Below are 21,749 nucleotides of genomic sequence, written 5' to 3'. Positions count from 1 at the left end.
ATGACATTAGATGAATTGTTTGTTTCAGATAGCCAGCGCAAGCATAACAGGACCAGTAGCTTCCTTCTATGCTGCAATCATTCTGTGGTTCCATACTTGGTGTTCTATTACATTATTCTCAATAACGTATCAGACATACCAGATAAATTCAATCATGCATGAGTGATATTAGTGTATTTTTGCCCAATTTTTCCCATCAGTACTGGTCTATTCCATTTTCCATCTATTCACATCCTCGGCAAATAACCTTTTGAAAACGATTCGTTAACAGAAGGAGTAAATGTGCTGGTTGATTCGAGGCTTATAAAAACAGGAGCGGAACAAGTTGTCACTGAAAGCCAGATGGATTCAGGTGGCCCTATACCCCTTTATCCTGGTTCCAAAGGAGACCTGACAACTGATTTAGTCACATCTGGCATAGCTGTAAATCTGAGTGACAGAGGTATGCCAAGCCTAAATTAAAAAGCTGGGAAAATTGTTAGAGAAATCCTGACAAAGCTTACAAGGGTTAGATTTCAGATCAGTTTTTCCTAATTGATATGAATGCATTATTATTTCACCTTACCCAGTGTTTCTGTGCAATTAAGTCCTCTTTTCTGTTTTTCAGAATTGCAAACTATGTGACATCTCTATTCTTTATGATTACATTCACCTCCAGAAGTTGGAACTCCCTTATAATAAACTAAGAGGTATAAATATTTAGATTAGTACACTGGAACTATTTTCACAATGGATCAAAAAAAATTTGCAGGAACACAGTGAAGTCATTAACCTACACCAACCTAATACTATATCCTAGATTTACTGTGAACATAAGTGGTAAGTCGGCCTCTAACAATAATGCAGTATCGCCTCTAATAATATTCTAGTAGGTCTTCTGACATGTGGTGTATGACTCACGGGAAGTTTCATATTGTCAGGGATAGAATGTCTGACCATGATAAGCTGCCACTGCACATTGAGAGCTGAGTATTGTTTATCAGTGGATTATAGAGTAGCCATTGAAGAATGGGCTAGTGAAACAGTGGAAACAAGGCATAACTTGTTAAACACTAGAGGTTAAAATGTTGGTTAGATAGAATCCAAGCATATACTTATACCAGTCAGTGTTGTATTCTGACTATTACATCACAAAACTCCAATTCTGACTGATTACTTGATCCCCGTATATACTCACCCAGTTAACCTTTATTTTTACCATATAACCATCACCTGTTGAGCCTTAACCTGTTTAATCTTTGCTCAAAAGACCATCGTTCCATACCAGGAATCATCCAGGCGAACCTTCAAACTGTCTCCAATGAAATAATATCTTTACTTAAATAAGGGGACCAAAACTGTTCACGTTACTCCAGATGTGGTCTTAATTGCATTTTGTACGGATGTAGTAAAACTTCCCTTCTCTTGTACTCCAGCCTGTTTGAAATAAGGGCCAACAGATGCCAATGTAATAGTTTTGTGGTCACTTTTACCATTATCACCACTTAAAAATCTGAATTCAAGTACCTAACCAACCATGGTGGGATTTTAACTCATACTTGTGCATTAAACTGCCTGTTCATGAAATTAGTGAAAACATTTAGAATAAGTAAATGATACTGAGGGGAAAAGGTCATTTCTCTAATAAGCATTGGTAAATAATTAAACATCTGTAATAAAAAAATTAAAATGCAGAAAAAAATGGAAGCAACAACTCAAATGTTATAGAAATGAATTTCTGGGTTTAGGTTTGCTAACATTCTACAGTTAATATTACACCAGCTCCAGGTGTGATTTCAAAATATCAGGTACAGTCAAGCAAGTAGAAACTACATTTTTTTGCTCCTTCCCATCTCACTTTCACGTTTTCCTTTCGTCCATTAGTTACTGAAAGACGTTTATATTTTATAGAAAAAAAAGGATTTAAAGAAAGTTTTTTTTTCCATGACCTATTTATTAATGAAACTGAAGAACAAATTGTCAAGAGTGTTACTTAACATTCTGAAACTGATTACTGTGCTTTGAACTATAAGTTTAACAACTGTTATGGACCAGACTAAGCCAGACCCCATCAAATTATTTTAAGAAGGTAGCCTGGACCCTAACTTTTCTTTATTTTAAAGGCAGATCTGAAGTGGGTGTTGCAACTGGTTAAACCACTTGGCTTTAAGCAAAACAAAATTTATTTAAACGCTACAGTTGAAACAGAACAAAAGAAAGCAGAATTTAGAGTAACTTAACTATTGGAAAACCTAACTAACCCAATACAGCAACTTTTCTTCATTCATTCATTCACGGGATGAGGGCATTGCTGGCTAGGCAGCATTTATGGCCCATCCCTAATTGCCCAGAGGGCAGTTAAGAGTCAACCACATTGCTGTGGGTCTGGAGTCACATGTAGGCCAGACCAGGTAAGGATGGCAGTTTTCTTCCCTAAAGGACATTAGTGAATCAGATGGGTTTTTCCAACAATTGACAATGGATTCATGGTCATCATTAGACTCCTAACTCCAGGTATTTTATTGAATTCAAATTCCACCATCTGCCATGGCGGGATTTGAACCCAGGTCCCCAGAATATTATCTGGGTTTCTGGATTAACAGTCCAGCGATAATACCACTAGGCTATCGCTTTCCCCTAACTAATTAACTGTTCCAATATAATAATATCCCAGAAACACACTTGGCAAAAAGGTAAATTCAAACAAAGATTCTTACAAGCAGGAGGGAACAACATCCAGAGAGAGATTTCAAAGAAAGTCAGTTAAGAATCCTTTATTGAAGCTTGCAACCCTTGTGGTGCTCAAAACATCTGTGACTGCTACAGCTAAAAAAAACTAGAAAAAACCTGAACTGGGAGAACTGGCCACTGTGTTAAACTGTTATTCCCTAGACTCTTCGGTACCTCTGCCTTTACACTTCAAAATATCCAAGGACAAAATAACCTCTTTAAAGTGACAGCATCGTTACACAATAAAACTATGGCTTAGATGCATTTTGACAAGATCGGCTTTCATTTTGAGGAAATTTGAAAATAAACCACAACAAAACAAAATAAGCCCCAATAAAATGTATTGTAATATATCGCATTTCAGTTAATTGTGAACATTATTATTCAAGTAGCTTGTCTTCTCAGTTGCAGTTGAACATTACTTTTATGATTTATAGATTTGCGTTGTGTTAGTTGCATGCCCTACCTGCTGCAGCTGGATGCCTCCCACAATGAATTGAACTCACTGGCTGATCTAAAACTACCCAAAAATATAAAGGTAATTCATTGAGTGGCTTTTAAACAAATTAAAGTCTTACTTACTCAATGTTCAGTTTGGGACAGGATTCTATGCAAGGATTGAGGCAAGATAAATAATGTAAAACAAAGGAGGTATGAATGAATTACATATGGAAAGTATTGGTTATGTGTTGCCAATTTATCAGAGTACTGCTTTTATATAAGTTTGGAAAGTAATCTTAAGATACATTAATATATTTGTTTGACAAAGCTTATATTTGTGTTAGCTTTTTGAGCTTAGCTTAACCTCAAGGAGCTTCAAGAACCAGATGTACATATTTGGAAATAGTGGACAGAACATTTGATTTCCTGATATGCACATCTGGATTGGTAAGATTGTCTGAGTAACAAGCTCTGATTATTTTGTACTTTAGAATATTGAACTTTAAAGAATGATGTTAAAGGCTAATGACACCAGAAGCGTGCTTGAAGGAGTACAGCTTTAATCCAATTCCTGTCCTTCAATCCAATATAACTGCAGCAATAATAAAGTTTGAAACCAAGAATAGTAGAACTTTAAAATTTCATTATTATGTGCTTGGAATTTGATAACCTTGCTCATATAATAAAAAAAAAAGTGATGAAGGAATCGGTGCAGAATAGAACAGAACTGAGAACAGTCATCTTTTTCAAAAGTTGCCATTGTGTTCTCAGTAAGTTCTCTTACAGTTCAAGAAGCATTTCTTAACTCTTATAAAAGCAAAATACTGTGGATGCTGGAAAATCTGAAATAAAAACAGAAACTTCTGGAGAAATTCAGCAGGTGTGGCAGCATCTGTGGAGAGTGAAACAGAGTTAATATTTTGAGTCTGGTATGACTTTCTTTGGAATAAGAGTCATACTGGACTCGAGTGTTAACACAGTTTCCTTCTCCACAGATGCTGCCAGACCTATTGAGTTTTTCTAGCACTTATTGTTTTTATTTCTTAACTCTTGTTCATTTTATTTTTAATTGAGCATTTCCTATTCTCATTTTATTAGAATTTTGCCATTGTAAAATAGTATAACTGTAAAATTATATATACTCCATGTTTATTAAATATGTTTTTACCATTTCAAGCCATGATTAGGCTTTGGTGTCCTGAAATTGTTTGAACTGATGTTGTTTCAGGAAATGGACAGCACCAAGTTACATTCAAGATATAGTCACTGTCTTTTTTTTACATTGCAGGAAGTAGATTTTTCCCACAACCAGATATCTAATATGAATGATCTATCAGACTATCAGTTCCTCTTTAAATTGAATTTGGACAGTATCCTTTACATGTTCACACATTTTGCAAAAATAATAAGAATAGTTCTTTTCTTGAAATATTTAATTATTTTTCAATTATTATTAGATTGTCTCCTCATTCCAGTTATAAATCTGAATGACAGGGAATTTAAGAAAACTCCATGGTGTGAGGATGGAATTTATAAGTAGGGTGATGCTAAGTGAGTACTAGAGACCAATATCAGGGAAGAAGTTGGGAACAATTATGGTGTATGTTTAAGACACTAAAGTTGAAGAAGTGTTCAATTCAGAGGCTTAGGAAAATAAGGAAGACATTTTAGGGTCATCGGCTTAGATACCATTTAGAGAATGGGTAACTTCTAAAGAAAGGCTGGAATAAAGATAGAAAATTAGATACTTGAATAAACAGATGCAGGAGGAAAAAGGCAATTGGCCAAATGTTATTGTAGAAGAAAATGAAATCAGAAAATGCTGGCAACTCTCAGCAGGTGTCAGCATCTTTGGACAGTGAAACAGAGTTACCATTTTAGCTTAATGACTCTTCAACAAAATATTTCAGTGTTGGCAGGGTTGGTTTGGAGCAAAGAGAAATGTTGCTATGTCACTAAAACATATGGCTATATACTAAAGCACGATATCCACAGCATCCAAAAAGCGGTTAGTCTAGCAAATTCAGTAGATTGCAATGAAATGTGGGAAAGGTATAAACAAAGAAAATTTTCTCCATTCTCTGTGGAAAGAAATCCTAATTACAATAGCTGAATGTCATAATTCCAAAGCCTACAGTTCCCCTGATCTGCAGTGTGAGTTGAGAAAGAAAATTAAGTGGACTGGCAGGATTTACTTAGTTGCAAATTTTTTTGGGGATTTAAATTGTTCATTATTTCTGCTGCATTTTTCTTTATGAGTAATTGCTGGTTTACAGATAATCAAATCCAAACAATTGAAGGTTTGAGCAACTGTAAAAGTCTCAGCTACCTCAGCCTAGCAGAAAATAAACTTTCGAAAGTTTGCGGTTTGGACAACTTGCCAATTAAGTTCCTTTGCCTCGTAAGTCATGAATTTATTTAGCTTTGTTTCTTATTTCTTTCACTTTGTCTCTTGCCTAGAGGAATAAGGAGTAAGCTTTAAAGCACTGCCCATTGTTCCCGACATTTCAGATGTTCCAAAGGTTGGCTGGGAGAGGTCACAAAGTACACAATGAAAGTAATAAGTATTATTAACAAAACTAGAAATTTGAGAAAATAAAAAGGGAATAGGTCAAGACCATTGTTCTTGAAAAGTCAATATTTTTTCCATGGCTCATCCTCACCATATCCTTCAATTCCTTGGGATTTTATGGGACACATCTAACCCTAAAACCAATTTGTTTGTCCATTATTTTTTATCGTGCACGGCCATTCATTCCTTTTCTCTCTATCAGTGCCAAATGTGCCCTGTGTAAAGAAATGGAATGCAATACTTACAACTACTGATTGTTCATGACATTTCTGTGAAGTCAGTTCCCCAAAGTCTGAGATAACATTTTTGATCTCAACTTTTTAATATGGATGGGACCTACAATGTCACGAAGTCTCGGTTATTATTATTATTACTATGAGTTATGCTTGCATCCATAAATTATGAAGTGTTGCAGTGTTTGGAGCCTTTGTGATTCTCATAACTTAAATAACTATTATCTGTACTATGATTTTTCCATGGAGTGGGCATAGCCACTTCAGGACCTCCATTGACCTAGTGGTGGTGAGGCAAATCCCACTTTACCCATCTCAGTCTAACTGATGGGAGTCAGAAAGCTAAAAGATGCTGTATGTTGTGCTGGTGACACTATTAAATCCCACCCCCTCTCCACCTCCCAGCCTGGTGGAAATATTAAGTACCACCCATATGCATTAAATGTGAAGTACCATCTGGTATGAGAAATATAATTGGAAAAGAAAAATATTACGTAAGGCTTTAATGTATTATTAATTCCTTGATAAAAGTTTTATTTAAAAAATCAAGAAGATACAACTGTCATGATCACTTTCAGATGATTTGCTTGTTGTTACGACATTCAATATGTTGGAAGCTCAGCTGTCAATCAAAGGTTTTCCAGCCCACGGAGCCCTTTGGCAAATCTCAAGTGCTGTAAAAACCTGTTTTACATTCAAATTTTTTCATTGGAAGCGATAGTAGGAACTGCAGATGCTGGAGAATCTGAGATAACAAGGTGTAGAGCTGGATGAACACAGCAGGCCAAGCAGTATCAGAGGAGCAGGAGAGCTGATGTTTCGGGCCTAGACCCTTCTTCAGAAATGACCCTTCAGTTTCTGAAGAAGGGTCTCGGCCCGAAACGTCAGCTTTCCTGCTCCTCTGATGCTGCTTGGCCTGCTGTGTTCATCCACCTCTACACCTTGTTATCTTATATAAAAGGAAACTTGATTTTCTATTCTCCCCTGAAATTATCAACAACAAATTATCTCAGGGTGTCAAATAGTTTTCTCTCTTACATTTATAATTTATTCACAGCAAGGTAACAAGATCACAGATGTGAAGGGACTGGCAAAACTGAAACGCCTGCACAAGCTTGATTTGTCAAACAATAAAATAGAATCTTTGAAAGGTTTGGCAGACCATGACCTTTTGGAAACAATCAATCTGCAGAACAATCAGGTAAGAACCTATGCATGGTATGCAATATATGTGACAAATTCAAGGTTTACTGAATTCCACTACAATCTGGCCAGTGAATGAGCTCCTTTCATGGTACCTACAGAATGAAAATGTATTTAAAATTGGTACATTGTAACTGACCTAATAGCTTGGTAAGTAGGATGGAGTTTTTTTTTGAGGATGTAACAAGTAGAATAGGTAAGAGAGAACAATGGATGTGTTATTTGGATTTTTCAAAAGGCTTTTGATAAGGTCCCTCATAAGAAGTTAGTGGAAAAAATTAAACCACATGAGATAGGGAGTAATAAGGATCAATAATGGGTTGGCAGACTGGAATCAGAGAGCAGGAATAAATGATCCTTTTCTGAGTGGCAGGGAGTGTCTGGTGGAGTACGACAAGTATCAATGCTTGGGGACCAACGATTCATAATATATATAAATGACTTGAATGAGGGAACCAGATGCAACATTTCCGAGTGTGTTCACGACACAAAACTGGGCAGTATTGAGAATTGTGGGGAGGAGGCAAGGGTGATTTAAACATGTTGAGTGAGTGGGCAAACACATGGCCGATGTAGCACAACAAATGGCTAAATGCGAAGTTATACACTTTGGTATGAAAAACAGAAAGGAAGAGGGTCATTTAAATTGTGATTCCAAAACCTCACCTGTCCTTTGAATGAAGAAGGTCCTCTTCATCTCAGTCTTAATGGCATGCCTTTTATTTTGAGATTACATCCCTTGTAATATGATCCCAGCTGATGTTATTATGGGACAAGCTGGAATCCCAACCAGTTTGCAAACTGGAATCTGGCTAGATAGATTTTTTTATTTGATTTTAATGAGTTGATCTCTCACTGAAAAGTGAGCATGCAATATTACAGATTTGGTTGTAACAATAAAACTTGCGTTTATTAAGCAAAAGAAATGAAGATAAAATATAATAGACTAAACTATTTACAAATAATGTGCCTTTAAAAAATTAGAAACACACAGTAGAAGCATATTGCCAGTAATGTCAAAACACCCGCTTGACAGTACCTAAAAACAGTCCTTATACAGTACTCAAGATTTTTAATCTTTTTTTCTAACACCTCAATTTAAGTTAACTGTGACTTCAGCTTCCAGTCTGAAAAATCTGATAGCTTTTTCCTAGAGTTTGATGTGGGATCTTTTAGTGAGGGGAATCTTTCAATTATCAGTCTGGTTGGTAACCAAAAGCGAACTTCAAGCATTGGAACATAGGAAATAAGAATAGGAGTGAACCATATGGCCACTTACACTGCTCTGCCATTTAATATGATCATTCCTGATCATTGCCTTAACTCCACGTTTCTGTCCACCTATAATCTTCCTTGATTCAGTGAGGTACAATAGAACATAGAACATAGAACAATACAGCACAGAACAGGCCCTTTGGCCCACAATGTTGTGCCGACCTAATATCCTACTAAGATCAAACTACCCTGCATACCCTACATTTTACTATCCACCATGTGCCTACCCAACAGCCGCTTAAAAGTATCTAAAGTATCTGACTCCACTACCACTGCCGGCAGAGCACTCCACGCACCCACCACTCTCTGTGTGAAGAACCTATCTCAGACATCTCCCGTATACCTTCCTTCAATCACCTTAAAAGTATTTCCCCTCGTAATAGTCATTTCCGCCCTGGGAAAAGGTTTGACTATCCACTCTATCGTAGCCTCTCATCACCTTGTACACCTATCAAGTCACCTCTTATTCTTCGCCCCAATGAAAAAAGCCCCAGTTCCCTCAACCTTTCCTCGTAAGACCTGCCCTCCAGTCCAGGCAGCATCCTGGTAAATCTCCTCTGCACCCTCTCTAAAGCTTCCACATCTTTCCTATAATGAGGTGACCAGAACTGAACACAATATTCCAAGTGTGATCTAACTAGAGTTTTATAGAGTTGCAGCATAACCTCGCAGCTCTTAAACTCAATTCCCCTGCCAATGAAAGCCAACACACTATACACCTTCTTTACATCCCTATCAACTTGGGTAGCAACTTTGAGGGATCTAAGGACGTGGACCTCAAGATCCCTCTGTTCCTCCACACTGCCAAGAATCCTGCCATTAACCCTGTATTCTGCAATCAAATTCGACCTTCCAAAATTAATCACTTCACACTTTTATAAATATTGTAAATTACTCAGCATTTCATCATAGAACCACCCTCTCATCCCAGAGGTCATTCTAGTGAACCCATCTATGTGGTGACTCCATCATGCAAAATTCCTGATTACATTCCCTAATATCCTTTTAAAAATAATCTTGGAACTATAGTTCCTTTTTGATTCCCCTTCCAATATTGCATTACCATTTTATTGCACTTTTCTGCAAGAATTGGTGTCCAGATATTCATTTGGCAGGATTGGGTCAGAATAAAGGCCAGCAACAAAAGTAAGACACCAACATCGTACATGCTGATGTCCCACTTCCGATCCTCACCCTGCTCATTTTCATAAGGTTGGGGTCAGAACTGGGGGAGGTCAGGGAAGTGAAATCTTCCTTTTCGTCATTTGGGCTTATACAAGTAATTAAGCAGTTAAGCCCTGGCCTTCTCAGATTTAGAAATTTTCACAGGGACAGATGTTCATTTCGAACTATGCAATGCTGAACAGCTCTAATCTGTCTTAAACAGCCATCATTGTGGAAAAAGTTTGATTGCAAAATCTGTAAGGTTTTGAAGAAAATCTATTCCACAGCAATGACATTTTAATTACACTGACAGTTCCCTCTGTTCTATACTAACATGTCTCTGTGCCCTGACCAATTTGAAAATTCAGCTGCTTTCTTTTTTTTAAACCATATGCAAATGAGTCAGACCAAAATATGACTTGCATACCTGATGTCCCATCTCCAGTCAGGCTGCAATCACTAATTGAATGCCAATCCTGACTCCTTATCAATTAATCCATCACCTCTATCAAAATCAGAAGTTTTATTTGCTTATCATCAGGGTCAGGTTAACACCCAGAATCCTTCTGCATTGGCCTCAGCAAAAATCCAGCCCTTGGTGTAATGTTCAATCAGTTTGCACCTCTTCCTGTAGTTTCTCAGTGAGTTAAGGAGGATCAGACCATTCTTCTGTTAAATTGCAGCCAATAAAATTGGTTTGACATTTTCTTAACCTACAGTTGCTGATGAATGCTTACAGTGAACAGTGAAGTATTGATAGTTTGTTAAGACATCAAGTGCCATATAAAGATATTTAAAAATGTCCTTATTCGTTGTATTGACTTTTGTTTTATTGTCAGGTCAGAGAACTGAATGAAATTAAACACATGCAAAACCTTGGACTTCTACGGATTTTGAATCTTCTGTGGAACCCAATACAGGTACTGGAAAGCAGAGGGGAAGTCAATGTTTGTAGATGGGTTTGGGGGAGGTGTGCATATGTTTCAGGAAAACAAGATGGAATTCAACAGACAAGCTTCCTTTGGCAGCCACATGAATGAAATATTGGCTAAGAACTTGCAGCATGGGTTGGCACCTGGGACTTCGATGTTGTGGCCATTTCGGAGACATGGATAGAGCAGGGACAGGAATGGTTGTTGCAGGTTCCGGGGTTTAGGTGTTTCAGTAAGATCAGGGAAGGTGGTAAAAGAGGGGGAGGTGTGGCATTGTTAGTCAAGGACAGTATTACGGTGGCAGAAAGGACGTTTGATGACAACTCGTCTACTGAGGTAGTATGGGCTGAGGTTAGAACCAGGAAAGGAGAGGTCACCCTGTTGGGAGTTTTCTATAGGCCTCCGAAAAGTTCCAGAGATGTAGAGGAAAAGATTGCAAAGATGATTCTGGATAGGAGCGAAAGTAACAGGGTAGTTGTTATGGGGGACTTTAACTTTCCAAATATTGACTGGAAACGCTATAGTTCGAGTACTGCAGATGGGTCAGTTTTTGTCCAATGTGTGCAGGAGGGTTTCCTGACACAGTATGTAGATAGGCCAACAAGAGGCGAGGCCACATTGGATTTGGTACTGGGTAATGAATCAGGCCAGGTGTTAGATTTGGAGGTAGGAGAGCACTTTGGTGATAGTGACCACAATTCACTTACGTTTACTTTAGCAATGGAAAGAGATCGGTATATAAAGCAGGGCAAGAGTTATAGCTGGGGGAAAGGCAACTATGAGGCGATGAGGCAAGATTTAGGATGCATAGGATGGAGAAGGAAACTGCAGGGGCTGGGCACAATTGAAATGTGGAGCTTGTTCAAGGAACAGCTACTGCGTGTCCTTGAGAAGTATGTACCTGTCAGGCAGGGAGGAAGTGGCCGAGCGAGGGAACCGTGGTTTACTAAAGAAGTTAAATTTCTTGTCAAGAGGAAGAAGGAGGCTTATGTAGAGATGAGGCGTGAAGGCTCAGTGAGGGCGCTTGAGAGTTACAAGTTAGCCAGGAAGGACCTAAAGAGAGAGCTAAGAAGAGCCAGGAGGGGACATGAGAAGTCTTTAGCAGGTAGGATCAAGGAAAACCCTAAAGCTTTCTATAGGTATGTCAGGAATAAAAGAATGACTACAGTAAGATTGGGGCCGGTCAAGGACAGTAGTGGGAAGTTGTGCGTGGAGTCCGAAGAGATAGGAGAGGTGCTAAATGAATATTTTTCGTCAGTATTCACGCAGGAAAAAGACAATGTAGTCGAGGAGACTACTGAGATACAGTCTATTAGACTAGACAGGATTGAGGTTCATAAGGAGGAGGTGTTAGCAATTCTGGAAGGTGTGAAAATAGATAAGTCCCCTGGGCTGGATGGGATTTATCCTAGGATTCTCTAGGAAGCTAGAGAGGAGATTGCAGAGCCTTTGGCTTTGATCTTTATGTCGTCATTGTCTTCAGGAATAGTGCCAGAAGACTGGAGACTAGCAAATGTTGTCCCCTTGTTCAAGAAGGGGAGTAGAGACAACCCTGGTAATTATAGACCAGTGAGCCTTACTTCGGTTGTGGGTAAAGTGTTGGAAAGGATTATAAGAGATAGGATTTATAATCATCTAGAAAGGAATAATTTGATTAGGGATAGTCAACACGGTTTTGTGAAGGGTAGGTCGTGCCTCACAAACCTTATTGAGTTCTTCGAGAAGGTGACCAAACAGGTGGATGAGGGTAAAGCGGTTGATGTGGTGTATTTGGATTTCAGTAAAGCGTTTGATAAGGTTCCCCACGGTAGGCTATTGCAGAAAATACGGAGGCATGGGATTGAGGGTGATTTAGCGGTTTGGATCAGAAATTGGCTAGCTGTAAGAAGACAGAGGGTGGTGGTTGATGGGAAATGTTCATCCTGGAGTTCAGTTACTAGTGGTGTACCTCAAGGATCTGTTTTGGGGCCACTGCTGTTTGTCATTTTTATAAATGACCTGGATGAGGGCGTAGAAGGACGGGTTAGTAAATTTGCGGATGACACCAAGGTCGGTGGAGTTGTGGATAGTGCAGAAGGATGTTGTAGGTTACAGAGGGACATAGATAAGCTGCAGAGCTGGGCTGAGAGGTGGCAAATGGAGTTTAATGCGGAAAAGTGTGAGGTGATTCACTTTGGAAGGAGTAACAGGAATACAGAGTACTGGGCTAATGGTAAGACTCTTGGTAGTGTGGAGGAGCAGAAAGATCTCGGTGTCCATGTGCATAGATCACTGAAAGTTGCCACCCAGGTTGATAGCGTTGTTAAGAAGGCGTACAGTATGTTAGGTTTTATTGGTAGAGGGATGGAGTTTCAGAGCCATGAGGTCATGTTGCAGCTGTACAAAACTCTGGTGCGGCCGCACTTGGAGTATTGCGTACAGTTCTGGTCACCGCATTATAGGAAGGATGTGGAAGCATTGGAAAGGGTGCAGAGGAGATTTACCAGGATGTTGCCTGGTATGGAGGGAAGGTCTTATGAGGAAAGGCTGAGGGTTTTGAGGCTGTTTTCGTTAGAGAGAAGAAGGTTAAGAGGTGACTTGATAGAGACATACAAGATGATCAGAGGATTAGATAGGGTGGACAGTGGGAGCCTTTTTCCTCGGATGGTGATGGCTAGCACGAGGGGACATAGCTTTAAATTGAGGGGTGATAGATATAGGACAGATGTCAGAGGTAGGTTCTTTACTCAGAGAGTAGTAAGGGCGTGGAATGCCCTGCCTGCAAAAATAGTAGACTCGCCGACTTTAAGGGCATTTAAATGGTCATTGGATAAACATATGGATGATAATGGAATAGTTTAGGTTAGATGGGCTTCAGATTGGTTTCACAGGTCGGCGCAACATCGAGGGCCGAAGGGCCTGTACTGCGCTGTAATGTTCTATGTTCTATGTTCTATTACTGGGATACTCATTGGAGGGAGGTACCTTAATATTGTCATTGCATCAAGTTCTAAGTATCATTGTAAAAAAAGGGAAATTGTTCCTTTCAAAGTCAGTTGATGACATGGAATTCATGGTGTCACTATCACTTAGAGTTATGTCTTGCAAAGAATAAAAGCACTGACCTAAATTATATCTCGCAAATGTCATGGTTGTCTAAAAATCAAGCGTGAACAGGTGTTAAACATTTCTATGATATCACAGCAGTTATTTTGTGCCTGCTGTTAAAAATCATACAAAAAGCACAACAACAATGTTAAATTAAAATCTGGAGTATTATGTGGGTGTTTTTTTTGTGAATAACTGTAATTTAGAACAAAATGGTGTTCCAGGGCATTGTTTACGTCATTGGAACTGCAGTCAAGACCTGGGTTTTAATTCTGCTCAAAAGCATCAAGCATTACTGTGATGATATTAGAATCAGTGGCCACCTTCAAAGTTATTAAACTTGGGCACTGCCATTATTATTCAGTCAGAAATGTCTATTTTGAATCTTGTCAGCATAAATGAGGGGAAACTAAGCCTAATTTAGGGAAAGCTAAGCCTAGGCCTTGTTATTACCACTTCACCTCAGTCAGCACCAACTTTTCTTTGCTTTCAATTGAATTTATGAGAACATTTAGAACTTTTCAAGCCTCTGAGATTGCTGAGGGACAAAATAAATTTCCTGAAGTTTCTTAGGCCACGTTACAACATTCAGGACAAGCAGATCTTCCCAAAGCTGCAGAAAAGGAATTCTGCATTTAAATGCTCTTTCAAGGAAAGTAATCAGAAAAAAGTACTTAACTATTGCATATTCATATTTTATTATTTAGTTATTTAGGTTTTCTGCTGCATTTGGTTCTACTGATATTTTGATTAGTAAGGAATGTTCTCATTTATATTTTGAATATATTTATTTATTCTAAATAGTGTGTTGCAGATTTGCAGTCCATTTTTATTTTTGTTTATGTACGACATATGTTGAACTGTTTTTAACAGTTCATCTGTGTTACACGTTTACTGTGAATCTTAAGTTAGTAATCATTTGCATTTTTTTGTTTTCGTTTTCATGTGTGCTACAGATATATTCTAACTTTGACTGTTCAAATTAGGTGCTTCTAACACCCCATTGCACCCATATTCCTACTCCACAAATGCTAATCAATTCTTCTATCTGTTCCGACTGGCTACCTTTTAATGAATGATCATCAGTTAAGAACGTCAATAAATTATCATACTCTAAAGACATCCCAGCTAAGCCTGTTTCTTTTTTCCTCTGATACCTATAGAATATTCACTTCCAACCAGGATCACTCGGCAGCAACCAGAACAACTTTGCTGTGAATGTGTCATTTCTTTCCCATGATCAAATGAAACTTTTTCAATCACGCTTCCCAAAAAAATATTCCAAGGTAGAAATTGCGGCATTAAAGGATCCCATATGGCGAACACATGGCTGTGCATTCAGTCAAATGAAGTTTTTTTCAATGAAATTATTAAAAAGTTAATCCTTGCATGAAGTCAGTTCTTTCTAACATGCTTTCATTTTCCCAATAGGAACACCCTGATTATTTATACTGGATTCTTTACATGGTGCAGAAACTGACTGAGCTGGATCTTAAGAAAGTGAAATCAGCTGATAAGGTAAATTGAATAATTCCTTAAAAATTGTTTTTAATTATATACTGACAGGATCAAGTAAATATACTGATAGGATCAAGTAAAGCACACATCATGAAATGCAACTTTATAGATCTGTGATAAAATAGTTGTTTAAAATGTGTTATGTGACATCAGTTTACTCGTATAAAATATGCTGTAACTTTTACATACACAATTTTATTTCTGTAATCACAGCTTAACTTGCTTGGAAGGTGTTCATTTATTTGCAGGGTTTGAATATTAATTTATAAGCATCTAAACAACAAGAAATGTACAGAGTGAACATTCTTTAAATATTATGGGCAGAATTCTTCCTTCTGTACTTAACAAGAACTATTATTTACTACCAATAAATAAATTCTAATCACTGTTAAACAGCCATGAACTGTCAATATGTGGCTGTGCTAGTGAAGACTCTAACTCCCTTTTAAAACCCAGACAGACAGACACGCACACACACATGCACACGAATAAAAAGATATTGGTTTTAAGAGTTGATGGAAAATAAAACTGGGAAACACAATTCAATAGCACCAAACTATATGCTTCACTGAGATGATCCTTTTGCTTGCCAGGATCTTCTATTTTTCAATCTCCTTTCCCCAGGTTTATTCACTTCTTCACAGTAAGCACAGAGTAATTGGTACACTACAAATTCTCTTAGTTACTAGTTAAAAGGCACAGCTTACAGCAGTGGTGTGAGAGGATGACTGGGTTTCTTCAGACTTTGGGTATTTTCACTATAGAGATGGGGAAGAAAATCTCTCTCAATTTCCGCAGTCCGCAGTCTGAAGGCCCCTCTCCTTGTCGTTCGACAGAATCTTATGTTTTTTGGTGTGAGTTGTGTCAAGTTTTGTAAAGGGATTTCTGACATGAGGCCTAGCAAGATTTCTTGCTACATCTTGTAAAATTTGCCTTATTAACTACCTAGTCTGTCTGTGTCGCACCCTTGCGTCCGATTCCAGCCCCGTCTTACCACACGCTACTCCAGGAACAACTTGCCAGTCAGCGGATGTCTACGAAAAGACTGGCAGGCCTTGCACATCCACAATCTTTAAAAAACGGCTATGAACCTGGATGAGCAGTGGCATTATGAAGCTTCCCTGCTCAGTTACGGATGTTTCCAGAAGATGTCATAGAAGGGGAAAATGGCACTACGATTCCTAGATAGCGAAGCAGAGGTCAACCTGGTGGGGTCACCACCCAGGTCAGTGCTGTCTTCATGATCTGAAGGAATGCCCAACAATGCCACAAGAAGATCAATGACCTTCTCCCCTACACCAGGGTAAGTGCTCCCCTTCTCCCTCTGCTACTTCATGGTCACTTTATCTTTGCTGTGCACCCTATTCCCACCAAGGTTCATGGTTTACCACTCACACTGTCACCTTCAACATGTTCCCTCGCCCATACTGACCAACACCCCACCCTGCCCCCACACCCAAACCTCCCACATTACTAACTCTGCATGCAGTCTGCACACATATGCACTCACTTAGGACACTTCACCTTTCTCCCACATACACCAACTCTAACAGATGTGTCACCCACTGTTATCTCACTGAATCCGTCCCTTTCTCTCATTTCTGAAGAAAATAGCCAATAACTGGGCAGAGAAAGTCCATACGGGTGGAGGGGTGCCCAACATTAGACGTCAGGGAGAGCAGAAGGATGCCCCTTGCACGGCAAGAGTGGACCATTCTTGCAGAGGTGCCAAATCATCCATGTCCAATCAACTCTTCATTCCACTGCAACTCTTACAGTAGAGCCACAGTGTCATTCATTGGTTATCCCTCCTAATCACTGGCCATGATGCCTACTCTTTTACCTTGCAGTATCCACCAGCATCTCCACCACTCCTCGGGGAGCCAGCCATTTCACCACATAAGTTACCTTCTTGACCTCTGAGGGTGAGAATTCAAAGGCCACAAAGGAAGCAAGGCTACCTCTTCCATCTCATCAGCTCAGACATTGACAATTTGTTGGGAAACTTTAACGTAAAAAAGTATGAGATCACAATCTGGTGAGCACGTCAACATTACAACTCTGCAGCTGACCGAAGTAGAAATGGCCTAGATTGCTAGCACTTGGAGGTTTGTCGGAGATCAGGCACCATATCAGCCCCAAGCAGGAGAGAACTGTGTGGTGTCTGCATTTGAGGACTTCATCCTCATGTACTAGGAGGAACAGAAGCAGCTGACATATATAGGAGGCAGTGACCCACAATGCAGCAGTGAAGCTGCAGCAAGCAGTAAGCCATGCGACTGTCTAGCTGCCCTCATCGACAGGTTGGCAAATACCATGGAGATTTGGTCCAGCCCCCTCAGGATCTATTGGAGAGGTGCAGACACACTTGCAGTCCATGGCCTAGACACTGGGCCTCAAGACCGAAGTTATGATGACAAAAATGGGGATCCTGGTGAGCACTTTAGGTATCCCTTCCCTAGAAGACAAGGCAGTGCCAGGAAGCACCCAGCAACAAAAGAAACAACCTCCTTCGAAGTCTCTTACTCAGGACACTCCAGAGGTGGCTGGGACCTCCACCTCCCTTCCACCCTTCCTGCCCCTCCATGACTATTGGAGGTTCCCACTGAGAAGTAGGAGCCTTATAACAATCAACAACGGTGACATGGTCGCCATTAGGTTAGCTTTTAAATCCCAGATATTTATTCAGTTAAAATTTCACATCTACTGTGGTGTGATTTGAACCCATGCTCACAGGACATTAATCCAGGACTCTGGATTATTAGTCCAGTGACTTTAACTGTACCCCCACTCTCCTAGAATTCAGGGTCTTCACCTAACTATATTTTCATTCCAGATTTTCAAAACAATATCTGCTCAGTTACGTGGTAATTCGTTGCACTGGCTAACTTATAGTAAGATATTCTTTTTCAAAATATTGGCTGTGTATCAATTACTTGACTTGAGCAGGTTGCAATTTATTTTATATGTTAGAATTCTATAGAAACAACAAATAAAATTACTTACTGCTTATTGAAATTTTTGTACACATTCACTCTTCAAATTTCAACCTTAAACTGACAAAATATGATTCCTACAATGGCATAATTGCTTGCAAAGCCCTCACACAAAGTATGCCACGTGGAGTCTCTAAGTAAATATGAGCTAGATATATTTCTAAAGTATACCAAATAGCTTTCATAGTTTAGTAGTTCCAGAGATACGGATAATCAGTGAGGGACTAATTGCATAAAGCAATGAACTCGAGTATGTATCTACTGGACTATCGAGAATATGTACTATGGTGTCATTACCACTAAGTTTGGGGTGGTTTTAATGCTTCTTACCTGTTGGCTTGACGATAGGACAAGCGCATAAAATCCAGAGGGTGGCCATCGCACTGCCTGTTTCAACCTATCAGAAATTTTAGTGGTGCAGTAAAAGAGATGTCAGGCCAGCTAATGGCTTCCGAGGGGTGTATCATCACCATCGCTGGTACTTTACCAGTAGTATTAGAAGGCCCTCACTGTGTGGGTAGACTAAGGGGTGATCTTTCTCTGTGGCCTCCTGTACCCATCCGAAGCTGCCCTCTCACACAGGGCTCTTCACTCCACACCTCTTAATCTTGAGTTTTGCTGGCACTAATGGGTTCCAAGACAGCATTTCCTCCTCAGATAGAGGTGGAAATTTCACCTTGAAAGTGAATTAAAGGGGAGGTACTTAAATACTGCAAAGCAGCCACAGTGATCATGGACAGATATTTTAGCTAGAATTGGGAGGGCATAAGTATCAGGAAAGTCTGAACAGACTTTAGAAAAAGAAGGCTGAGTGGTAATCTGATAGATGTCTTTAAGTAATGAAAATATATTTTGATACGGTAGATATCTAAAACTGCTTTATAGGAGAAACCAGATGCGGCTGTCTAGCTGCCCTCATCGACAGGTTGGCAGATGCCATGAAGATTTGGGTCCAGCCCTCTCAGGATCTATTGGAGAAGTGCAGACACATTTGCACTCCATGGCCCAGACATTGGGCCTCAAGACCAAAGTCATGATGACAGGAATGTGGATCTTCTGATTGGATCTCCAGCATTGAATGCCTACCTATTGAACTTAATTGGACACAGATCCTATCTCACCAATTGTTATACATTTCAGGAAATTATGACCACTTTTGTGATGTGCTGAAGCAACTTTTGAAGTTCCTCATCATCAATAGGTTTTGAAAAGTTTAAGCCCAAATCTCAACGTTTCTTTTTACATCACAGCTGTACTAACTGGCATTGTATTATTGGTTTATACATTAGCTCTACATTCTAGGAGGCATAACAATATAATTTGTTATGAAAAATATAATTACATCAACTTTTCTCTCCCAGGTTCTGGCAATCAACAAATATAACCCTCCAGCTGAAGTTGTAGCTGCCAATGACCACATTACCCATATAATGTATAGTTTTCAGCAGCTGCAGAGGATTTATGACAGGTATGTCTTTAACTGAAAGTGTATTTTTTGCCTGTAGAGGGTGCTTAAACATCGCAAAATCCAATGCTTGAGGACTGGCTTAAGTAGTGTAAATGTTTTGATGCTTTTGTTCATTGAAAGATCTATTATACTTTCAGTTTTGAAACATTTGGGATTATTAATTGTTTATTGCCTTGTTGTCAATAGAAGTAGTTAGGCAGGGTTGGATGATGTTTCAAACATTCCAAATTTGATTGGTCTGATGCAATACTACTATTAAAGACCTTGTGTATCAACTGACAATGATTGTTGACCTTAATATTTTCATTGCTTTTTTTGAGTTTCTCAACAGAAAAATGTATTTTCCACTATTATTCATTCATCTATGCTGTGGATTATGTTTTCAAGGTTGTGCATTTTAATTTATTCATGGAATGTAGAATACTAAAGCACAAAAGAAGGCCATTTAGCCCATTGGATTCCTGCCAGCACAATCCAAGAGCATTTCAGCTATTCCAACCTCCTTGTTCTTTCCCCATGTTGCTACAATATGTTTTCTCCTAGACATAGTAATTAGATTCCTAATGAAGACTACTTTTGAATTCATTCTCAGACTGAACATTCCAAATCCTAACTATCTGCTGCGTAAGAGGTTTTCTCCTCATGTTACCTCTGATTCTTTGGTCAATTTGTGCCCTCTGTTATGACTCCTTCAGCATTGCAAACAGCTTGTCTTTATTAACTTTATCTCAACATTTCTTGGTTTTAATCATTTCTGTGAGATCAGCTCTTAGCCTTCTATACTGTAAGTTTCTGTAGTCTATTATCTCATCCTTGGAACCATTCTGATAATTCTGTACTGTACAGTCTCCAATGCCTTTACATGCTTCCTAATTGTGGAACATATATTAGATAAAATACTGTACTTGGGGTCAAATTACTGTTTAATATTAGTTTATACAACTTCTCAACATTTGTGTTTTAAATGCCTTATTGACTGCTTTTGTTCTTCTTCAATAAGATAGATTCTTGACTAACAAGGGAGTCAGATTATCAGGAGTATGCAAAAATATTGAGTTAAGGTCAAAGTCAGATCAGCCATGATGTAATGGCTTGGCAAAGCAGGCTTAAGGGGCTGAATGGTCTACAACTACTCCTAATTTGTTCGTTCATGTATATATTATGTATACATTCTGTCCTGCCATCTTCAAAGATTTGTGCTGAAATAGCCAGCTCCTTTAACGTTGTACCATTCAGCATGCATTCTGTTTCCTCATTCTTCTGACTAAAATCTGCATTAACATTCAGCTGATATATGTCTGCTTGTTCCACCTGTCTGTTTGATGAAGACTATTATGATCAATCTCACCATTTACTTTCAGGTTTTCCACACATTTCAAAATTGTGTCCTGTTCCCTTAAGCACAAGCCATGAATATAAACCAGCAATGGCCCTAGCATTAAATCCTGGGAGAGTTTGTTGTAAACGTCCCAGCAGTCTACAATAAAACCATCCACAACTTTGTTTTGCATCCCATAGCCAATTTTGTATCCATGCTGCAATATTTATCCATGGGCTTCAATTTTGCCATCAAACCTGTACTTCTTCAAATCTTTTTGGAAGTCTCAGCTTGAACATTGGCTGATTATTAATCATCAATAAACAGTGATGTAAAGAATCCTGGCTGCGATTTCTTTAATCGGGACATTTATTCCTTCCCAGAAACTGTATCATTTACTTGTGGTGACTTGCCAAACAATTGAACGAGAGAATGGATACTGTTGGTCAGAGACCATGGCTACAGGACCATATAACAGTTCCTGATAATGCATGACACAATCCATAGACTTGGGGAGCTCATATTTTTGGCCTTGTTGTGATCAACGGTGGGTAGGAAAGAATGGATTTTCTACATTAGTTCAGTTAGCTTAAACCTATTTAACTATGTCTACTCACTCCCTTAAGTGCACGGCCTTGCCATACACTAATTCTGTCTATGATCTGAATGCATTTGGGCTCAGAACAAAGGCTTGTGTGTTATGACTCACTAGTTCTGTGCCAGAATCTTTTGGTTACAATCATTTCGGGAATAGGTGCTGTGATGGGGGATTTCAGGCTGTGTTTGGATAGGTTAATTTAGATGGACCAAGGACCTTCCTCGTATGTACTTAC

General features: G+C 39.0%; 1 protein-coding gene across 1 annotated transcript in view; it reads left to right on the top strand.

Moving 5' to 3' along the window:
* Positions 1 to 21,749, top strand: part of lrguk (leucine-rich repeats and guanylate kinase domain containing) — a 121,788-nt gene that overhangs the window by 5,133 nt on the left and 94,906 nt on the right. The window contains exons 3-10 of the mRNA XM_048609989.1: positions 608 to 689; positions 3,147 to 3,247; positions 4,439 to 4,520; positions 5,427 to 5,551; positions 7,013 to 7,156; positions 10,437 to 10,517; positions 15,048 to 15,134; positions 19,492 to 19,598. Coding sequence (XP_048465946.1) covers positions 608 to 689; positions 3,147 to 3,247; positions 4,439 to 4,520; positions 5,427 to 5,551; positions 7,013 to 7,156; positions 10,437 to 10,517; positions 15,048 to 15,134; positions 19,492 to 19,598 — 809 coding nt within the window. The remainder of the gene's footprint in view (positions 1 to 607; positions 690 to 3,146; positions 3,248 to 4,438; positions 4,521 to 5,426; positions 5,552 to 7,012; positions 7,157 to 10,436; positions 10,518 to 15,047; positions 15,135 to 19,491; positions 19,599 to 21,749) is intronic.

Source organism: Rhincodon typus, chromosome 22 (assembly GCF_021869965.1).
Source record: "Rhincodon typus isolate 14 chromosome 22, sRhiTyp1.1, whole genome shotgun sequence".
Lineage (NCBI taxonomy): Eukaryota > Metazoa > Chordata > Chondrichthyes > Orectolobiformes > Rhincodontidae > Rhincodon > Rhincodon typus.
The sequence above is the reverse complement of the archived record's forward strand: the minus strand, read 5'-3'. Positions and strand labels throughout refer to the sequence as shown.